The 23,932-nt window shown below is 37.0% G+C and overlaps 1 protein-coding gene across 3 annotated transcripts in view; it reads left to right on the top strand.

Moving 5' to 3' along the window:
- Positions 1–23,525, top strand: part of LOC116271920 (protein FAM227B-like) — a 56,439-nt gene extending 32,914 nt beyond the window's left edge. For 2 of the 3 annotated variants that reach the window (XM_031660684.1, XM_031660686.1), the window contains 2 exons: positions 479–577; positions 7,306–7,834. In XM_031660684.1, coding sequence (XP_031516544.1) covers positions 479–577; positions 7,306–7,446 — 240 coding nt within the window. In that variant the 3' untranslated portion in view covers positions 7,447–7,834. Of the gene's footprint in view, positions 1–478; positions 578–7,305; positions 7,835–18,534 lie in introns of those variants that run through there. The other variant, XM_031660685.1, reaches the window with a different exon arrangement.
- Positions 23,526–23,932: the final 407 nt, after the last annotated feature.

Genomic DNA, 23,932 nt, shown 5'->3' with positions numbered 1-23,932 from the left:
GTAACTACTTTATATATAAATCTAAAAACTAAATTTCATTTAGTTATTAAAATGCTTTTAATTATGCTTGGAACAAAATTACAAACATGTATTCTATGAAGTCTAAATATTAATCTAGTACTTCTGATGAAAATGTAGTGTTCAAGTTGAGATATGCTATCAAAAATATATACCATATTTCAAATGCCTAGTACCAAAAATGGAATGCAAAATATTTAAATAATTTTTATAAAAATTATGTGTTGAAATATTTTAAATATATTTGATTAAATAAAATGTCACTAAAATTAATTTCACTCTTTACTTTTTTAATGTGACTACAAGAAAATTTAACATGTATGTGGCTCATGTTAAATTTCTGTTGGACAGTGCTGATCTGTAAGCATTGAAAGCATACTCTTTATAAAGCCTATTTACATTAACATGTTTTGTAATATATTTTAATCTCCATGCATCTCTCTTTTGTTTTTTTCCATAGGAAAGAGTTTTTAAAATCTGGAAGACTCATTTTCTCTCAGAAGCCTCCATTGCTCTTTTGCATGACTCCTTTTGGTGGTGGTTTCTCCATAAGTTCAGGGTATAGTGATTTTTAAAACTTTCTTTTTAAGTTGATTTTTTGCTTAATTAATTTTTCAGTAGAGATAAGTCTAGTACAAAAATGCTTTTCTGGATGCAACTACAGAGATGAGTTTTTGAGCATTCCACACATTAGAAATCCTATTTGAAGTCTAGAGTTCTTTCAGAGGAGTTAAAACTTTAATATAGATTTCAAAAGATTCTGGATCTTTGAAATTAGACTTCATATATTATATATATCATAATATATATCACATATTATATAATTAGAGTCTAAGTCAGATTTTTAATCAGAAGATCCAGAATCAGAAGGGTGAGAATTCTGATTAGGATTGAACAGATAAAGAAGGTGTATTAGTCTGTTTTCACACTCTTATAAAGAACCACCTAAGACTGGGCAATTTATGAAGGAAAGAGATTTAATTGACTCACATTTCCACATGGCTGTGGAGGCCTCACGAAACTTACAATCATGGTGGAAGGCAAAAGGGAAGCAGGCACCTTCTTCACAGGGAGGCAGGAAAGAGAGAAAGGGAGGGGAAAGTGCCACATTTTTTAAACCACAGATCTCATGAGAACTCACTATTACGAGAATATCATGGGGAAAACCATTCCCATGATCCAGTCACCTCCCATCAGGTCCCTCCCTCAACATGTGGGGATTACAATTCAAGATGAGATTTGGTTGGGGAGACAGCCAAACCATATCAGATGTGGTATCTGGGAATCAATAAGAGAAGAAATAAGCAGCACATGAAACTGTGTTTTACTAGAAGAATTTCAGTAATAATATTATAATACCCTTAATGTTCTAAAAAAATAGCTCTTGGGACCTTGACTACAAAAAAGACAAGTACCTGGAAAGTGCATCATTCCCCTCCAAACAACAATAAAATAAAGACATTTAACTTATAAAGTCAATTTTTTTTTAACCCATCATATAAAGTAGATTTCAAAGCAAAGAATGTTACCACAGATAAAGAAAGTAATTTTATAATGCTGAAGTGGTTAACTCATCAACCTGACTTAACAATTCCAAGTATTTATGCACCTAATACAAATGCTTCAAAACGCATTTAATAAAAACTTGTAATACTTTAAAAAGAAATACACAAATCAATATGTATAGAGACTTCAGTCCCTTCTTTGAATAGTTGGTAGAATATACAGAAAATTAGTAAGGATACAGAATGATATAGAAGGCTTAAACAACACTCTCAAGCAACTTGACATAATTGACATTTATTAAACATCTCTCCTGTATTAGTTGGTTTTGTGCTACAATAACAGAATATAACAGAATGGTGATTTATAATGGACAGAATGAATTGACTCACAGTAGGCTAGGAAGTCCAAGATAGAGGGGCCAGCATGTGGTGAGGGCCTTTTTCCTACATCATCCCTTGGCAGCAGGTAGAAGATGAGAGAGGGAACAAGCAAGAGGGCCCCTCCTATGATAACAAACACACTTCTGTGATAATGGCATAATCTGTTCATGAGGGTAATGTCCCCAAGACCCAAACACCTCCCATTAGGCCTCATCTCCCAACACCACTGCACTGGGGATCAAGTTTTCAATACATGAACTTTGGGGGACACATTCAAATCATAGCACCTCCCAATAACAGCAGAATATACATTTTTCTCAAGTCCACATTAAACATTTAAGATTAACTATATTCTGAGCTAGGAAAATATCCTAATAAGTTTATAAGAATTCAAGTCAAACACAGTATTTTCAGATCAAAATGGAATTATAAAATAATAACAGATATCTAAAAAATCCCCAAATATTTGGAAATGAACACAATTCTCAGTAACCATGGATCAAATCAGGAATCAATAAGGAAATCAGAAATTCTTTTGAACTAAATGAAAATGAAAACACAGATTAAAATGTGTGAGATATAACTAAAGCAGTATTTAGAGAGAAAATCATAGAATTAAAATGCCTACATTAGAAAAAAGAGGAAGTTCTCCAAAAAGAGGAAGTTCAGCTTCTACCTTAAGAAAGTGGAAAAAGAAAAAAAAAACCAAACCTATGGAAAGCAGAAGAAAATAAAATAATAAAGACCAGAGAGAAAATTAATAACATTAAAAAGAGAAGACAAAGAAACTCAATTAGGCCAAAAGTTGGTTATTCCAGAATTCTAAAAATGAGGTAGCACAAGAGCAGACTGAAGCCTCTGTTTCACTGAGAGTGACCATAGAAGAAACAAAACCCAAATACAGCTCGTTAGTTAACTTATTTGAGTCAAGCTCCTAAAGGCTTAGCAAAGGAAGAGGAATGCCTATTCCCAAGCATAAATATTATGTACCTCAGTTTCTACAGGCCTATGAAAGATGCCCAGCTCTCAAACAGAAGGTATAAGACATATACAGAAGGAAAGGAATTATGGGGTTGTTTGGTATGAAAATGATCAGCTTAATGAGAAAATGTCACATTGTTTTTCCAGGTGAATATACAATTTTATACTCCCATTAATATATTGAGTTCCTATTGTTCCTGAACAACCAGTGGGTCAAAGAAGAAATCAAAAAGGAAGTCAGAAAATACCTTGAGATAAATGAAAACAAAAACACAACATACCAAAACTTATGAGATGTAGCACAAGCAATGCAAAGAGGGAAATTTATAGCTGTAAATTCTTACATTAAAAAATAAGAAACCCATAGCAATTAGGCCAGAGAAAGAAATAAAAGTATCCTAATAGAAAAGGAAGAAGTGAAATATCTCTGTTTGTAATAACATCTTATATACAGAAAATCCTAAAGATTCCCCCAAAAAACTGTTTGAAATATTATATGAATTAAGTTGCAGGATACAAAATCAACATTCAAAAATTAGTAGTATTTCTGTACAGTTACAATGAATTATACAAAAAAGAAATCAAGAAAACAATTCCGTTTACAATAGTAATAACAAAAAGTAAAATACTTAGATTTAAACTTAACCAAGGAGGTGAGAAATCTGTATACTAGAAACATAAAACACTGATAAAAGAAATTGACGATGACACAAATAAATGGAAAGATATCCTGTGTTTATAGATGGAAAGAATTAGTTTAATTAAAATGTCTTTACTACCCAAAGCAACCTACAGAATCAATGCAATCACTAACAAAATTCCAGTGGTGTTTTCACAGAGATAGAAAAAAACAGTCCTAAAATTTATATGGAACTACAGAAAATCCTGAATAGTCTGAGCAATCTTGAGCAAAAAGAACAAAGCTTGAAGTATCAGACTACCTAACTTCAAAAATATACTATAATGCTGTAGTATTGTAGTAAAAAACAACAACAACAGAGAATTGACATAAAAACAGACACATATACCAATAGAACAGAAAAGAGAGCCCCCAAATAAATCTACACATTTACAATTAATTGGTTTTCAACAAAGGTGCCAAGAACACATGATGGAGAATGGCCAGTCTTCAATAACTATTGTTGGGATAACTGAGTATCCACATGCAGAAGAAGGAAATTGAGCCCTTATTTCACACCATTTACAAAAATCAAGTCAGCATGAATTAAAGACTTAAATATAAGATCTGAAACTGTAAAACTACTAGAAGAAAACAGGAAAAGCTCCATGACATTGGTTTGTACAATGATTTTTTGAATATGAAGCCAAATGTACAGGCAATAAAAGCAAAAAATAGACAAATGGAATTGCATAAAACTAAAAAGCTTCAGCACAGCAAAGCAAACAGTCAATAGATTGAAGAGAGAACCTGTAGAATGGGAGAAAACATTTGAAAACCATATATCTGATAAGGGGTTAATGTCTGAAATATATAAGCAATTTAAACAACTTAATAGCAGGAAAGCAACCTGATTTTAAAAGAAACAAAGTAAATTAGTAAATTAGTACAGTCATTTTAGAAAATAGTATGAAGTTTCCACAAAAAAACTGAAAATAGAATCACCGTAAGATCTAGCAATCTCGTTTCTGTTTATATCCAAAGGAGTTAAAATTCCTGTGTTGAAAAGATTTGCACTTTCATGTTCATTTTAGCATTAATCACATAGCCAAGACATGAAAGCAACCTGAATGTCCATCAATGGATGAATGGATAAAGAAGATTTGGTATATAAATATATATATACTATATATATTTGGTATATATAATATATAATATATATATTAAAATATAGATAGTAATCCATCACAAATATATTTCGCAAATATATATACTATGTATATATAGTTTATATGGTTTATAGTTTATATGGATTACTATATGACCTTTAAAAACAAGGATATTCTGTAATTTCCAGCAACATAGATGGAACTGGAGGATATTTTGCTAACTGAAATAAGCCAGGTACAGAAAGACAAATACTGTATGATCTCACATGTGGAGTCTAAAAAAGTCAATTTCATAGAAACAGAGAGCAGAAAGGTAGTTACCAGAGGCTGAGGGTGGGAGAAATGGGGAAAGGTGCGATGATCAAATGATACAAAATTTCAGTTACACCAGAGAAATAAGTTTTAATGATCTGTTATACTGCATGGTGACCACAGTAAATAATATGTTTCAAATTTGATAAAAATAATTTGATAAAATTTTTAAAATGGGCAAAGGCTCTAATCAAATGCTTCTCAAAGGAAGACATAAAAATAGTTATGTGAACAGTATGTGAAAAAATGCTCAACATCACTAATCATTAGGGAAATACAAACCAAAACCACAATGGGATGTCATCTCACACACCTGTTTGATATATGAGATGTTATCTCACATGGCTATTATCAAAAAAGATGCAAGATAACAAGTTTTGGTGAGGATATGGAGAAAAGGAAACACTTGTATACAGTTGGAAATGTGAATTACTACAGCTAATATGGAAAACAGTATGGATTTCTCAAAAACTAAAAATAGAACTACTACATGCTCCAGTAATCCCACTTCTGGGTATACATCCAAAGGAATTGAAATCAATATGTCAAATAGATATCTCTCTGTCCACATTCATTGCAGCACAATAGCTAAGACAGGAGATCAACCTAAGTGTCCATCATGGAAATCAGCCTAATTGTCTGTCAATGAATGAATGGATAATGTGGTGTAAATGCACAGTAGAATATTTTTGGGCCTTAAAAAAGGAAATCCTAACATTCATGACAGCCTGAATGAACCTGGAGGACGTATTGCCAAGTGGAATAAGCCAGGCTTATAAAGATAAACATCACATGATCTCACTTACATGTGGAATCTAAAAAAGTTGAACTCAGAGAAGTAGAGAGCAGAGCAGTAGTTACAGAGGCTGAGCTGAAGGCTGGGAATGGGCACATGTTCAAAGGGTAAAGAGTTTCAGTGAGACAGGAGGAATAACTTTGAGACCTGTTGCACAACGTGGTCACTACAGTTAATAGTACTATATTATATACTTCAAAATTGCTAAAAGTAAATTTTAAATGTCTCACCTCAACAAATTATAAGTAACTGAGATAATGGATACATTAAGGAGCTTGATTTAATCATTTCACATTGTATTCATATATCAAAATGATACATTGTACCCTATACATACAATTATGATTTATAAATTAAAATTAATAAAACATTAAAAATCAAAGAAGAAAGATCTGAAATCAACCACACCATCTCACATATTAAGTAACCGGAAACAGAACAAATTAAATCCTAAGTTAACAGAAGGAAGGAAATAATAAATATTGCAACAGAGATAAATGAAGTGAAGAATAGAAAAACAGAAAAAAATTAACAAAACTAGGAGTTCTGTCTCTGAGAAGAACAAAATGGACAAACCTTTAGCTGGAATGACTATTAAAAAATAGGGAAGACTAATTACTAAAATTATAAATGAAAGTGGGGACAATATTTTCAGTTTAATGGAGTTAAAAAGGATTATAAGTGCTGTGAACTAATATATGCCAACAAATTGGAATAATGTAGTTGAAGTGGACACATTCTTAGAAACATACAATTTAACAAGATAGAATCACAAAGAAATAGACAATCTAAACATTATAACTATTAAGGAGATTGAATCAGTAATCAAAAACCTCCCATCAAAGAAAAGCCCTGTACCAGATGTACCAGATGGCATCACTGGGGAATTCTACCAACATTTAAAGAATAAACACCAGTCCTTCTGAAACTCTTTCAAAAAGTTGAAGAGGAAACACTTTCTAACTCAACCTGTGAGTTAGAAAGTGTTACTCTGATACTAAAGCCCAAGAAAGACACTACAATAAAAATAACAGAAACTACCAATATCTTTTATGACGAATTTTGACACAAAAATCCTCAACAAAATACCAGCAAATCAAAAGCAACAGCATATTAAAAGGATTATACACCATAACCAATGGGATTTATTCCTGGAATGCAAGGATAATTAACTCATCAAATGTTTGCATGCTTTTTGTTGTCAGGTGCTGTGCTAAGGCCTTGAAATACAAAGTTGCAAAAATATGATCCCTGTTCTTAATCTTACTACACTCTTTTAAAATAAGTATATATTACCTACATTTGACAGATGAGAAACCTGGGACTTAATTAACTTGCCCAGGGTAATACAGCTAATGCAAAACAGCCAGTGTTAAAATTTGGGTCTGCATTATGCCAAAACCCATGCTGATTCTCCTATACCAATTGATCTGCTCATAAAAATAAATAAAATTGCTGTCATCATGTAAACAAATTCCAGTTTTAAATTGTAATATTGACTTTAATTTCACACATTTTTTTAAGCCTGACAGAGAAAACCAAGATTGCTTGTTCGATAGAATTTCAGAAAGTTATGTGACACTTTTCATGAGCATACCTCTAAGTCGAAAGGATGCATTCTTTCAGGTAAACATTGAAATTAACAGTTATGCTAATTATTTTTAAAGTGAATGAAATAGAAAAAATAGTTATTTTATTTAAACCTGTATGAGAATATATTTTGTTACTTTTGAAAGCAAAGTTGTCTGGTGTAGAGTATTAGTAATATTTTAAAAGTTATGTTCTTATTAACCCCTCAAAATATTGTATTCCCTGGCATCAAGGTCTTACTTAATCTCCCTAGTGACTACAGGTACTTGTTTGCATAGTAATAATTTTAAAACTATTGACTCATTCTCTGTATGTTCCTGTCTTTTTTCTGTTTACCTACAAAATTATTTATGACTTTTACTTTATAATGAATTTTGATCCATTTAGGAGGACTTTGCAAGTTTATTTTATGCCCAAGGACTAAGCACCTGTTACAGTAAAGTACAATGCATAAAATTATGAATCAAATGCTTGCCGTGCTTTTCTGTTATTGTACTAACTGATGGATAGGATTGACTCAAATAAGTAATGTCCCTGGGTAGTGTGAAATGAAGATGGTAGGAATCTCACTGAGTATTTTTAAGTTTACTACTTAGCATTTCAAAACACAAGCCATATTCAGATACATTGTTACGTTGGCAGTTTATAAATCAGAAATCATAGTAAATACTTTGGAGTTTGTAAATGTTTTCATGAGAAAGCCATACCCAAAATAAAAAGGTAAGTGTGTTTCATGATGAAAATATAAACAAGCCTAAATTCACAAATTTGCCAAATATTTATATTTAATCTTGACCTATCTTACTCACAAACACATTTGTAAAGTATAATAGAAAGAAACTACCATTAGTAGACTGGAAATAAGGAGACTTGGCTTCGTGTCCAGAATTTGCTACTGATTACCTGGGTGATTTCAGCAAGCCACTCAATCTCTCAGGTTGACAGCTGGGTTGTGTATCAAATGAAGAGGTTGATTAGATCTTGATTATTTTAAGACAGTGATTCTTAAATTTTTATCAAACAGTGATGTTCTGACAGGTTTTTACTTATTTGCAGCAAAAAGTTAATGATTAGGCATGTTGCAATTAAATTGTCTAAAGATCACAAAAACACCTGTTTCTGCTACCCATATTCTTTCAGTTAGTCTATTCTTCTACGGTTTTTATATTTTAACTATTTACTGAGAGTGCCTAGTCCACCTACATGATTTTATGAAATCAAGCATGATTTAATACAGGGTCCTTAAGAAAAGGATAAGAGGCTTTTAAATATGGACAAAGAATAAAATGGTGGTAACATTGTGTATCCCCCATTCTTTAGTTTCTGTTTCTGCTTTTATGATCCAAATATTCTTGCTTGTGATGGATGTGTCTTTTGATAGATTTTATACTTACAACCTCTCTCAAACCATGATTTGACTTTTTCTGGGTTCTGATTTTCAGTAACTTTTTCTAAGAAGAAATTAGAAGTTGTTTGATTAAGTCACGAAGCCTCATTTGAGAACAGAAAAGATGTACTTAATGATTAGACTCCTTGACTTGCACTGTCTTCCTTTAAAACTCCCTGTCCATGCATTTATATGTGAGAGCCACCTCCCTTCAGGATCTCATCTCTTTTTGACCATAATTTCAATTATTTTTAACTAATTCAAATAAGTGAGGGTTTTGTTACTATCAATGCATCTGATTTATATTTCCTAAGGAAGATAAATGTATTAATATTTAAGAAAGAAAACAAAAACTATCTTCTGGTCCACTATTTAGCACAAATTAATCTGAACCTAAATATATTTTGTATGGCTTTTACTTTCCTTTCTTCCAATGTCACACAATGATATTCTCTCAGAAATTTTCCAAATAGTTTGACACTTAATCTCCATCTCCTGAAGGCAGGATATTCATAGAAAATGTTTAGAAGTTCCCTTTATTCACCTTATTCAGCATTTTAATTTTAACCATTGGTATAATTTATGTATCACAAATAGAATATGTGATCATTTCTGGTAGAAAAAAATGCTCATGACTCATTTAATAAAATTAAATATGTCAACATATTATAGAGTTTTTCCTTTCTCCCTTCACTTCCCGAGAAAAATGATGGAGATCTTAAAAGAATACTGTCACTTACCAGCAAATTTGAGCACTAATAGATTGACTGTATTAGTCTCCTACTAATGTTGTAAAAATTATATATTTAGTGGCTTAAAGCAATAGAAATTAATTTTCTTGGCTATGGAGGCCAGAAGCCCCAAGTGAGTCTTACAGGGCTAAAATCAAGGCATCAGCAGGACCAATGTCTTTAAGAGGGCCCGGAGGAGAATCTATTCTTTGCCTCTTCTGTCTTCTGGTGGTTGCCAGTATTCCTTAGCTTATGGTTGTATCACTCCAATCTCTGCTTCTGTTTTTGAATTGCATTCTCATTTTCTATAGTCAAATTTCCCTCAGCTGCTCTCTTATAAGGACACTTGTGATTACATTTAGAGCCCATGGGATAATCTCCTTTTTTTAAGTGGGGATTAAGTTAAGATCTTTAATCTTAACCCCCACTGAAGATCTTTATGACATTTGCAATATGCTTTTGCCTTTTAAGGTAACATTTACAGGTTCCAGGGATTAGAACATGTATATATTTTGCACCAATATTCAGTCTATCACAATGACTTGTAAGAGACCTTCTAATTCTAAAATTTTACAAAGTGATGACCTTAATGCATGATTATAAATACTTACCTGAATGCAGAGTATGCAAATAGTTGTATCAATTTGTCTTTAATGTAAAAATATTGTGTTTTTCTATATTGAGTCACTCCCTGAGAGGAATTTAATAGTTTAGGGATTTGAAAGCTAACAGGATACTGGTAGTCCCTTTTATTTGTTGATTTCTGATTTTTTTTTTCTTTTTTTTTTGAGATGGAATCTTACTGTGTCACCCAGGCTGGGAGTTCAGTGGTACAATCTCAGCTCACTGAAACCTCTGCCTCCCAGGTTCAAGCGATTCTTCTGCCTCAGCCTCCCGAGTAGCTGGAAATACAGGTGCCCACCACCACCCCCAGCTAATTTTTGTATTTTTAGTAGAGACAGGGTTTCACCATATTGGCCACACTGTTCTCGAACTCCTGACCTCGTGCTCCGCCTGCCTCAGCCTCCCAAAGTGCTGGGATTACAGGTGTGAACTACTGCACCCGTGGCCTCTGATTATGGTTTTAATATTGAAATAATACTGATTGCACTATGTAAACTCATGCAAACAACCTACAGTTACTTTAAAATGTACTTTTTATTGTTATGGCTCATATGCATCATTTACAAAAATTGCTTTTAGGTTCAGGGAGTGCACATGCAGTTCATTACATGGGTATATTGTATGAAAGATCCTTGTCATTCAGGTAGTAACCATAGCATAGTGAGTTTTTCACCCCTCACTCCCCACACCTCCCTCCCCTATCTAGTAGTCCCCAGTGTCTATTGTTCTCATCTTTATGTCCATATGTATTCAATGTTCAGCTCCCACTTAGAGAACATGTGGTATTTGGTTTTCTGTTTCTGTGTTAATTAGCTTAGATTAATGGAGCTGCAACTATGTTGCTGCAAAGGACATGATTTTGTTCCTTTTTATAGCTATATGGTATTCAATGTTGTTTATGTACCACGTTTTCTTCATCCAGTCCACCACTGATGGATAGTTAGGTTGATTCCATGTCTTTGCTATTGTGAATAGTGCCATGATGAACATACAAGTACATGTGTCTTTTTGATAGAATGACTTATTTTCCTTTGAGTAAACATGCTGTTATGGGATTCCTGGGTCTAATGGTAGTTCTGTTTTTTAAGTTGTTTGAGAAATCTCTAAACTGTTTTCCACAGTGACTGAACTAATAAACATTTACACCAACAGTGCATGAGCATTTTTTTTTTCTCTGCAGCCTTGCCAGCATCCATTGTTTTTGAATCTTTAATAATGTATGCTCAGACTGATGTCAGATAGTATGTCACTGTGGTTTTGAGTTGCATTTCTCTAATGATTGGTGATATTAAGCATTTTTTCATATGTTTGTTTGCTGTGTGTATGTCTTCCTTTGAGAATTGGCTATTTCCTTTATCCACTTTTTAATGGGATTATTTCTTCTTTGTTGAATTGCTTAAGTTCCTTTATAGATTTTGGGTATTGAGCCTTTGTTGGATAATTAGTTTGTGAATATTTTCTCCTATTCTGTAGGTTGCCTGTTTATGCTGTTGATAGTTTCCTACCTTGTGCAGAAGCTTTTTAGTTTAATTAGATCCTGCTTGTCAATTTCTGTTTTTGTTGTAGTTGCTTTTGCAGACTTAGTCACGTCTGCCAAGGCCAATGTCTAGAAAGGTACTTCCTAGGTTTTCTTCTAGGATTTTTATAGTATTACATCTTATATTTGTCTTTAATCCATCTTGAGTCAATCTTTGTATAGGTGATAGGTAGGAGTCCAGTTTTATTCTTCAGCATATGGCTAGCCAGTTACCCCAGCACCATATATTGACTAAAGAGTCCTTTCCTGATTGCTTGTTTTGTCTACTTGTTGAAGATCAGATGTTTATAAGTGTGCAGCTTTATTTCCGGCTTCTCTGTCCTTTCTGTTTGAATATGTGTCTGCTGTTGAACCAGTACCATCCTATTTTGGTTACTGTAACCTTACAGTAGTCAGAACTCAGGTAATGTGATGTCTCTAAATTTGTTCTTTTCGCTTGGGATTGCTTTGGCTGTTTGGGCTCATTTGTGGTTCAGTATGAATTTTAGAATAGATTTTTCTACTTCTGTGACAAATAGCATTGGTAGTTTGATAGGAATAGCATTAAATTTGTGGATTGCTTTGGGCGGTATGGCCATTTTTAACAATGTTGATTCTCCCATTCCACACGTATGGAATGCTTTTCCATTTGTTCATGTCACCTATGATTTCTTTGAGCAGTGTTTTGTAGTTTTCCTTGTAGAGATCTTTCACCTCCCTGGTTAGCTGCATTCCTGGGTATTTTATTTTTGGCTTTTGTAAATACAATTGCATTCTTGATTTGGCTCTCAGCTTTAACATTATGGGTGTATAGAAATGCTACTGAGTTTTGTACATTGGTTTTGTATTCTGAAACTGTACTGGAGTTGTTTATCAGTCTTAGGGACCTTTTGGCAGAGTCTTTAGGATGTTCTAGGTATGCAATTATATCATTAGTGAAGAGAGATAATTTGACTTCTTTTACTATTTGTATACCTTTTATTTCTTTTTCTTGCCTGATTGCTCTGGCTAGGACTTCCAGTACTAGTTAATTAGGAATGGTGAGAGTGGGCATCCTTGCTTTTTTTCAGTTCTTGTGGGGAATGCTCCCAGCCTTTGCCCTTTTAGTATGATATTGGCTATGGGTTTGTCATGGATGGCTCTTATTATTTTGAGGTATGTTCCTTCAGTGCCTACTTTTTTGAGGATTTTTATCATGAAGCGATGTTGAGTTTTATCAAATGCTTTTTCTGCATCTGTTGAGATGATCATTTTTTAAAAAAATTCTATTTATGTGGTGAACCACATTTGTTGATTTGTGTACATTGAGCCAATGTTGCATCACAGGAATAAAGCTTATTTGATCATGGTGAATTCACATTTTGATATACTGCTGTATTTGTTGGCTAGAATTTTGTTGAGAAATTTTGCTTCTGTGTTCATCAGGGATATTGGCCTATAGTTTTTTTTTTTTTCCTTTTGTCTTTTCCAGATTTTGGTATCAGAGTTTTTGAATTGAACACTTTATCATTATGTATGGCCTTCTTCATCCTTTTTTACTGTTATCAGTTAAATGTCTGTTTTATCTTATAAGAATAGCTACTCTTGCTCTTTTTTTGTTTTCCCTTTGCATGGTAGATCTTTCTCCAACCCTGATGCTGGTTTGGTAGAATGTGTGAGGAGAAGCCCCGCTAAGGTTCCTCAGTTTCTTTGAATAGTTTAAGTAGGATTGGTACCAGCTCTTCTTTGTTCAACTGGTAGATTGTACTATGAGTCTATCTGGTCCAGGGTTCCTTTTGGTACATAGGTTTATTATTATTATTATTATTATTATTATTATTACTGATTCAACTTCAGAATTTGATATTGGTCTGTTCAGGGTTTCAATTTCTTCCTGGTTCAGTCATCAGAAGTTTTATATTTCTAGGAATTTATTATTTATTCTAGATTTTCTAATTTGTGTGTGTAGAGTTCATAATAGTCTCTGAGAATCTATTGTATTTTTGTGGGATTGTTTGTAGTATCTCCTTTGTCATTTCAGACCATGTTTATTTGTATCTTCTCTCTTTTTCTCTTTATTAATCTAGATAGTAGTCTATTGACATTGTTTATCCTCTCAAAGTATCAGCTTTTGACTTGGATGATCCTTTGTCTGGATTTCTGGGTCTCAACTTCATTAAGACCTGCTCTGATTTTAGTTACTTCTTGTCTTCTACTAGCTTTGGGGTTGTATTGTTCTAATTTTTCTGGTTCCTTTAGGTGTAATGTTATACTGTTAATTTGAGATCCTTGTAACTTCTCTATGTAGGTGTTTAGCGCCATAAACTTTGCTCTTAACATTGCTTTGGCTGCCTTACCAGAAATTTGGGCACGTTGTATCTCTGTTTTCATTCATTCCAAATATTTTGTTTATTTCTGCATAACTTAGTTGTTTACCCAAAAATCATTTAGGAGCAAGTTGTGTAATTTTCATGTAATTTTGTGGTTTTGAAAGATCTTCTTGATATTGATTTGTGTTTTTATTCCACTGTGGTATTATTTAACTTTTTTGAATTTATTGAGACCTGCTTTATAGCTGAGCATGTGGTTGAACTTAGAGTAGATTCTATGTGAAGATGAGAATAATGCACATTTGTAGTTAAGTGGAGTGCTCTTTAGATATTTATTAGGTCCAACTGATCAAGTGTTGAATTTAGTTCAGAACTTCTGTGTCAGTTTTCTGCCTTGATGATCTGTCTAATGCTGTCAGTGGAGTGTTGAAGTTTCCCACTAATATTGTGTGGCTAAGTCTTTTCATAGGTCCATAAGTACTTGTTTTATGAATCTGGGTGCTTCAATATTGGATGTGTATATATTTAGGAAAGTTAAGGCTTCTTGTTGAATTGAACCCTTTGTCATTATATAGGGCCTTCTTTGTCCTTTTTTACTGTTTTGAGTTAAATGTCTGTTTTATCTTATAAGAATAGCTACTCTTGCTCTTTTTTTGTTTTCCCTTTGCATGATAGATCTTTCTCCAACCCTGAGGCTGTAGGTGTCATTATATGTGAGTTGGGTCTCTTGAGGAAAGTAGATAGATGAGTCTTGTCTTTTAAGTCAACTTGCCACTCTGTTCCTTTTAAGTGGGGCATTAAGACCGTATACATTCAAAGTAAGTATTGATATGTGAGATTTTGATTTTATTGTGAAGTTCTTAGCTTATTGTTTTGTATCTTCTATTATGTAGTTGCTTTATTGTGTATGTGGGTTATATACTTCAGTTTAATTTTGTGTTAGTAGGCATCTTTTTTTTTGTTTCTACATTTAGAACTCCCCTAATGATATCTTATAAGGCTGGTATAGTGGTACTGAATTACCTTAGTGATTGCTTGTCTGAAAAATATTCTATTCCTCCTTTACTTATGAAGCTTGGTTTAGTGGGATATGAAATTCTTGGTGGGAATTCATTTTCTTTGACAGTGCTGAAAATAGACCTCCAATCTATTCTGGCTTGAAAGGTTTCTGCTGAGAAGTCTGCTGTAAGCCTGATGGGATTCCCTTCATACATAATCTGACCATTTTCTCTAGGTGACTGTAAGATATTTTTATTAGCATTGGCCTTAGACACTCTGGTGACTGTATGTCTTCATGATATTCATTTTGTATGGTATCTGGCAGGTGTTCTCTTGATTTCTTAAATCTGGATGTCTATATCGCTAGCAAAATTAGGAAATTTTTCTTGAATTATTTTTTCAAATAGGTTTTCCAGGTTGTGAACTTGTTCTCCTTCTCTTTCAGAAATACCAGTAATTCATACGTTTGGTTGCTTTACATAATCCCATTTTTTGATACTTTGTTCATTTTTTTATTATTATTATTTTTTCTTTATTTTTGTCTGACTGGGTTAGTTCAAAATACTGGTCTTCAAGCTCTGAAAGTGTTTCTTCTGCTTCGTCTAGACTATTGATAAAACTTTCAGTGGTATTTTGAAATTTCTTCAGTGAGATTTTTATTTCCAGTGCTCTAATTGATTTCTTTTCATGATGTTTAGCTCTTCCTTCATTCCCTGGATTGCTTTAGAAGTTTCTTTGTGTTGATTTTTAATCTTTTCTTGAATCTCATTGAGCTTCCTTGCAATCCATGCTTTAAATTCTTACTTGTCATTTCTGAGTTTCTTTTTTGGTCAGGAACCATTGCAGAGGAACTAGAGTGATCCTTTGGTGGTGTTGCAACATTCAGATATTTTTGGTGTCAGAATTTTTTTTTTGGAGACAGTCTTGGAGCCTCATTCTGTCACCCAGGCTGGAGTGCAGTGACACAATCTCAGCTCACTGCAACCTCCACCTTTCAGGTTCAAGTGATTCTCCTGCCTCAGCCTCCTGAGTATCGGGGATTATAGGCATGTGCCACCACGCCCTGCCAATTTTTGTATTTTTAGTAGAAACGGGGTTTCACCATGTTAGTCAGGCTAGTCTTGAACTCTTGACCTTGTGATCTGCCCACCTCAGCCTCCCAAAGTGCAGGAATTACAGGCGTGAGCCACCACACCTGGCCCATGGTGTCAGAATTCTTATGCTAGTTCCTGCTCATCTGGGGAGGAGTGGATGGGTCTTTTGGCTTTGCCTCTATTGCCTTATGGTGTTTTGGCTTTGCTTCTATTTCTTTATGCACTTCTGTGGGCTGGTTTTATATTGAGCTGTGCAGTTTGACCTACAAGTTGGTCAATAGTGCTTTCAGGTGAGAGCCAGTTGCAACATAAGCAGGTAGGTATGTACCTGATCTTTGTTTATTGAGGTGCTCTCTGTTGTTTCAAGTGAAGGACTGGACATTGGAGTACCTGGTGCCGTAAGCTAAGCTTTCTGTTCTGTGGGGTTGGAGAGACACAGCTGCATCAAGCTGGAGCCCCTTGCTTTCCCACAGATACACAAATGGCAAGCACAGGCACCTGCCCTGATTAGGGTTAGTGGGAGGAGTTCCTTATGAAGTGCACTAAAGACTTGCAGGGAGTTGAGATGGCTGCACCAGCTTCTTGTCCTACATAGGCAGGAACTTGATCTGTTTTCCTATTACACAACTCTTCCAGGGTTCATGACTCCCAGTTTAGATTCATATTCTAGTCTATCTCTGGACTACAATGAGGTTGAGAGCCACAGTAAATACCTATTTTGTGACTATCTGGGAGTGGTTTCAGGGCATAATTTAATCTCTGAACCTGTTCAGACAGTTTTATGGCTCACCTATTTGCCAGTGTAACAGTACTGCTGCTGCTTGTAAATAGTGGGTGGGTGGGGGGCAGTTTTCACCTTTGGGCCCACATGAGTGAGTTTTTGTTCTGGTGGTGGTGGCTGGATAGGTCAACCTGACTTCAGGCCCCGGGGAAGTGGTCCAGTGCCTGTAGAGTTGGAACAGGGTAGATAGGGTATAGGTAGGTAATTCCCAGGCTCCTAGATGGCTTGCAGAACAGTGGGTATGAGTCCTGAAAGGGCTGTGCCAAAATCAGGCAAACACAAAGTTCAAATGCTGGTTGTGGTGAAGAGTGGCGGGTTGGTCCCTGGATCACTGGCCAAACTCTTAGGTGGCGGCAGGTAGAATGCTTAGACGATGGAAACCAGGGGCAGGCAGAACACTTAGGTGGGGGGGAACCAAAAGGAATATCACAAACCTGTGGGAGTTGGGTTTTCAGAATGGCTCGGGACTGCAGATGAAATGTTCAAGTAGGGTAAGGTTGGCTGTGCAGTGGGCCTTTCACTGAGGAGGGGAAGATCCCTCAGCTGGGGCAGTGGAGACTGGCAGCTGTGGGGCACATGGCACACTTGTACTTCACTCTTACCCAAGCAGTGCTGGACTTCACTGTCAGAACAATGCAAAGGTGCTAAGTCTTGTTTGTTACCTTTTGGAGTTTTGTCAGAGAAATGCAGACCTGTGATGGACAACAGGTGTTTAGGTGGATCCAGGGCTGCTGCACTGGGAACCCAAGTTGACAAGCCCTGCCTTGCAAGGAGCAGTGTGGGTAGGGGTCACACGGTCTTCAGTCTGGGTGCTTCCTGGAGAAATGCAGAGCTGTGACCACCCACAGTATTCAGGCAAAGTTGGGGCTGCCACATTAGGAGCCCAAGTCAGCAAGCCCTGCCTGGTGAGGAGCAGTGGGGATAGGTGGTCACATGGTCTGTAGCCTGAGTACTTCCTGGAGAAGCTCAGAGCCATGACCACCCAGGTTCAGGTAGGGGTGGGACCACTCTGCTGGAACCCCATGCTGGCAAGCATTGCCTACTGAGGAGCAGTGGGGCATTCTGGCTGCTTCTTTGCACCATGGCTGTAGCCTCTGTTGGGGCTACAGCAGATGGCACTGCACTACTCAGGGATTCAAGGCCTGTAGGGCTCCAGGTGGGCTTGAATGGTTCCTCTGCAAAGACTCTAAGTGGCTCTCTGTCTCAATCTGGAGGCTCCTGGGGGTCAGGAATATCTCTTATGTCTGGGATTGCAAAGGTCTATCGCAGAAGTGTAGATCCCCTCAGGACTCTCACTCACCTTTCCCTACATTAGGGAGCTTCCCCCAACTCTACATCAGTTCTAGGTGGGCAGCTGCCTGGCTTCAATCCTCTTTGTTCTTTGTTGGTCCTGTTGCTTCCTTGGTGAATCTTCATCGCATCTCCTTGACAATCCACTTGAGGAACTAGTATTTACTCACTAGTTTGTTTCATCTCCATAAGAGCAGCGTATACTAGCTGCTTCTGCCATCTTAAACTCCTTTATACATGACTTTCGCCATCTTAAACTCCTTTATACATGACTTTCTAAAAGAGGATAGCAACAGCAAAGTTAAGTGAAATGAATAATTATGAAGCCTTAATTGTTAATTTTATTCTCTATCTGAATTAAGTTTTTTTCACAAAACATTGTCAGATTGACTGAATTTTTAACTCTTACTTGTTTATGTCCCTCAATTAAAGGTACAAAGAAGTAATAAAATGGCCAAAAGCAAGTTATAAGAAAAAAAGGCATGTATGTTTCATAAAGTAAATAATAATTTCTAAGGTGGCTAACTAGATGCAACCAGGAGGAATATCTGCTACCAAGGGACTGGGATATTGGGAAGACTGGTGCACTCTGAGCATGTCATCAGAGGGAAGGCATTGAGAGTGGATGTAGGGAGAACACACATGCTGGGATGGAGGGAGAGGAATATGGGAACTCTGCATGGGGCTGTCATGCATGGGGACTTGTTTCTGGCCCCAGTGACTCCTGGGGAAGAGGTGAGGTGAGCAGGCAAGGGGCAACCCACTCTCATCAGGGACCTCTGGAATCCTGGCAACAAAGGACCAGTGACCCCTATGGACACTTGAGCTAGCAGGGAGAGCTGGTTGGAGATATGTTGGGGCAGAACTCTAGCCTGTGCAGAGGCCAGAGGGATTAGTGCGGGAATGTCTGTGGTGGAGCACAACAGGAATGCCCATATCTGAAGGCTTGCTATGCTGCCCTAGGAGACTTTCGTTTTAGGGGAACTGTCAGACCTGAACAGAGCAGGATATCCTTGCCTGGGAGATGGGCCAGTCTTACCTGAGTGCCCCCTGTCTACAGCCTCTCCTTTGGTCCAGCCTGTCCATGGTTGCTTGCGGTATGTCATTGGATGACCAAATGGGCTGCCTCCTGGGGGCCTACATTAAAGCTCTTGCAGTGACAAACAGTGCCTGGCCATCAAGAGTTCCAGCAGAATGGCCCCTGTCTGATGAACTGCTTTCGCTGGCACCACACATCAGAGTGTTGTGGCCTGTGGCCCAAGAACACTTTGGCCCACCAGCACAGCAGGTTTCTAACCTCAAGGGGCCAGGGAGCAAAGCTGGGGCAGGATACTAGCTCTCCAGAGTTGGAGCACCCTGCCCAGGAGTGCTGGGCTGAGCTGTATAGCTTTCTAATTTCTTTCAGAAACAAAGTCAATAAACTGAACCCACCTTATACCACAATTAACCCCCTGACAAAATCAAATAAGAGAAAAAAAAATCCAAAGAAAGCAACTTTAAAGATTGAAGAAACATCAGGTCACAAAGATGATAAGGAGTAAGTGCAAGAACTCTGGGAACTCAAAAAGATAGACTGCTTATCTCCAAAAAACTATACTAGTTCTTCAGCAATGGTTCTCAATCAGGATGAAATGGTTCCCGGGTCACTTGCCAAACTCGATGAGCCGGTCAAATCTGCATATGTCAATAATAACCTAATTCTAAATATAGAATTTAGAATACAGATGAAAAAGAATTCATTGAAACTCAATCCAAGGATTCTAAGGAATGCAATAAAATTATACAGGTGGCAAAAGACAAAATGGCCATTTTAAAAAAGAAGCAGCACTGATACAGCTGAAAAACTCACTTCAAGAATTTCAGAATACAGTTGCAAGTATTAATGCAGAATAGACCAAGCTGAGGAAAGACTCCTCACAGCTCAAAGACTGATTCTCCAAAATCAACCAGTCAGACAAATATAAAGAAAAAACAATAAATATGAATGAACAAAACCTTCTAGAAATATGGGATTATGTAAAGACACCAAATCTATGACTCATTGACATCCCTGAAAAAGGGAGAGAAAGCAAGCAGCATGGAAAACATTTCAGAATATTGTTTATGAAAAATTACCCAACCTCGCTAGAGAGGCCAACATTCAAATTCAGGAAATGTGAAGAACTACAAAATACTATAGAAGAAGACAATCTCCAAGACACATAGTCATCAGATTCTCCAAGGTTGACATGAAAGAAAAACATTAATGGCAGCTAGAGAGAAGAGGCAATCATCTACAAAGGAAACCTCACCAATTTACCAGCAGACCTTCCAGCAAGAGCCCTACGACCCAGAAGAGATTGGCGGCCTATATTCAGCATTCTTAAAAGAATTTCCAAACGAGAATTAATATCCAGCCAAACTAAACTTTGTAAGTGAAGGAGAAATAAGATCCTTTTCAGATAAGCAAATGTTAAGGGAATTCACTACCAACAAATCTGCTTTATAAGAGGTCCTGAAGAGAGTGCTAAATATGGAAAGGAAAGATTTTTATTGGCCACTAAACCAACGACATTATAAAGTAATCACATAAAGAAGTCTGCATATAACCAGCTAAAAACACAATGACTGGATTAAATCTGCATGTATCAATAATAACCTTGAATGTAAATGGGCTAAATGCCTCAATTAAAAGGGACAGAGTGGCAAGTCGAATAAAGAATACCCAACTGCATGCTGTCTTCAAGAGACCAATCTCACATACAGTGATACCCATAGGCTCAAAGTAAAGGAATGGAGAAAAATCTACTTAGCAAATGGGAAAAAAGCAGAAGTTGCTATTCTACTTGAAGATAAAACAGGCAGAGACAGAGCACAATGGCAGAATAGAAGCCTCACTGATTGTCCCCCCACAAGGACACCAAGTTAACAACTGTCTACACGGAAAAAAAACCTTCATAAAAAACAAAAATCAGGCAAGTACTTATAGTACCTGGTTTTTAGCTTAATATCACTGAAAGAGGCACTGAAGAGATAGGAAAAGCAGTCCGAAATCACCACCACCACCCCTCCCCAACCCCCAGCAGTGGCAGTGTAGTGCAGAGAGCATTTCTGGGTGCTGGGGAAAGGAGAACACAACATTGTGAGGTAGTTAATCAGTGCTGTCCTGTTAGAGCAGAAAGAAAACCGAACCAAACTCAGCTGATACCGGCCCACAGAGGGAGCATTTAAACCAGCCCTAGACAGAGGGGAATTGTGGATCCCAGTGGTCAGAACTTGAGAACCTGCAAACCTTGCCACAGAGGGCTACACATTCTGTGTCTCCAAGAAAATCTGAAAGTCTGGGCCATAAGGACTGCGACTCTTAAGCAAGACCTATTACTGAACTAGGTCCAGAGACAATGGACTGGAGTGTGCAAGCAACATATTGACACATCAGTAGGGGCAGCCAAGGGAGTACTGGCATCACTTCTCTCATAACCCCAGGCTGCACAGCTCGCAACTCCAAAAGAGACTCCTTCCTTCTGCTAGAGGAAAGGAGAGGGAAGAGTGGGGAGGACTTTGACTTGCATCTTGGATACCAGCTCAGCCCCAGCAGGATAGGGCATCAGACAGAGATGTGAGGCCCTTATTCCAGGCCCTAGCTTCCAGATGACATTTCTAGACACACCATGGGCAAAAATGGAACATACTGCCTTGAAGGAAAGGGCCCAGTCCTGGAAGCTTTATCACCTGCTAACTGAAGAGCCCTTGAGCCCTGAATAACTAGCAGCAATACCCAAGTACTACAGTGAGGGCCCTGGGTGATACTCTGAGACTTGCTGGCTTCAGGTTGCAGCATGGCCACAGGCGGGAAGAGCACCAGGTGGGCTCTTGGGGTCCCTGATTCCAGGACTTGACTCTTGGGCAGCATTTCTCAACCTGCCCTGGGCCAGAGAGGAGCCCACTTCCCTGAAGGTTGTGTCCCAGGTCAGGCAGCATTCAGTAAGAGCTGATTTAAGAGCCTGTGGCCCTTAAGGAAAGATTGGCTGATAGTCTGGCAATATTACTCATGGCATGGTGTGGCAGTGGCTACAGGGTGAGATGACTCTGCCTTTGGAAAGGGGAGGGAAGAATGGGAAGAACTGCATCTTGTGGTTTGAGTGCCAGCACTAAGGTTTTTTTCTGTAGTCTCTGGCTCCCAGGCAGCACACCGGGACCTACCAGGGGCCTGGGGAAACTTGCCACTCTGAAGGGAAGGACATAGGCCTGGCTGGCTTTGCCACTTGCTGATTGTAGAGCCCCAGGACCTTGAGCAAACATATACAGTAGTCAGGGAGTGATTGCTGCAGGCCTTCAGTGAGACCCAGCGCTGTTCTGGCTTCAGGTCTTACCCAATGCAGTCATAATGGTGATAGCCACAGGAGTGCTTATGTCACTCCACCTACATCTTTAGGTATCAGAACAGAAAGAGAGATTCTGTATGTTTGGGAGAAAGTAAGAGAGGAGAACAAAAGTATCTGCCTGATAATTCAGAGAATTGCCTCCACGAGTCAGCAAGAACCACAGTGTTACTCAAGTTATTTCAAGTATCTGGAAAGCCTTCCTAAGTAGGACAGCTACAAATAAGCACAGACAGTGGATATTATAATAAATACCTAACTCTTTAATGCCCAGACACGAAAGAACATCAACTGGCATCAACACATCCATGAAAAGACTTCAGCAATTAACTAAATAAGGCACCAGGGACCAGTCTTGGAGAAACAGAGATATGTGACCTTTCAGATGAGATTTAAAAATAGCTGCGTTGAAGAAACTCAGATCAATTCAGAATAACACAAGAAGGAATCAGAATTATATCAGATAAATTTAACAAAGAAATAGAAATAAAAAGAAGCAGAAATTCTGGAGCTGAAAATGCAATGGGCACACTGCAGAATGCATCAGAGTCCTTAAATAGCAGAATGTATCAAGCAGAAAAAGGAATTAGTGAGCTTGAAGATAGGCTATTGAAAACACACAAAGGAATCAAAAGAAAAAAGAATAAAAAACAATGAAACATGCTTACAGGATCTGGAAAATAGCCTCAAAAGGGCAAATCTGAGTTATTGGCTTTAAAAAGGAGGTAGAGAAAGAGATGGGGTAGAAAGATTATTGAAAGGGATAATAGACAATTTCCTAAACCTAAAGAAAAATATCAGTATCCAAGTACAAGGAGGTTATAGAACACTAAGCAGATTTAACCTGAAAATTACTTAAGATGTTTAATAATCAGACTCCCAAAGGTCAAGGATAAAGAAAGGATCCTGAAAGTAGCAATATAAAAGAAACAAACAACATACAATAATGCTCCAATACATCTGGCAGCAGGCTTTTCAGTGGAGACCTTATTGGCTAGAAGAGAATGGAATGATATATTTAAAGTGCTGAAGAAACAAAAACATTTACCCTAAAGTAGTATATCTGGCAAAAATATCCTTCAAACATGAAGGAGAGATAAAAAAAAATCCCACACAAAAGCTGAGGGATTTCATCAATTCCAGACCTATTCTACAAGAAATGCTAAAGAAAGGACTTCAGTCAAAAAGAAAAAACATTAATGAGCAATAAATAATCACTTACATTTACAAAACTCACAGGTAATAGTAAGTACACAGAAAAAACACAGAATATTAAAACACTGCAACTGTTGTATAAACTACTCTTATCCTAAGTAGAAAGACTAAATAAAGGAGGAACCATTAAAAAATTATAATTTCAACAACTTTTTAAGACATAATAGAGGGCGGAGCAAGATGGCCGAATAGGAACAGCTCCAGTCTCCAACTCCCAGCGCCAGCGACACAGAAGACCAGTGATTTCTGCATTT

The sequence above is a fragment of the Papio anubis genome, chromosome X (genome assembly GCF_008728515.1).
Source record: "Papio anubis isolate 15944 chromosome X, Panubis1.0, whole genome shotgun sequence".
NCBI lineage: Eukaryota > Metazoa > Chordata > Mammalia > Primates > Cercopithecidae > Papio > Papio anubis.
This window is presented reverse-complemented; position numbering and strand designations above follow the sequence as displayed.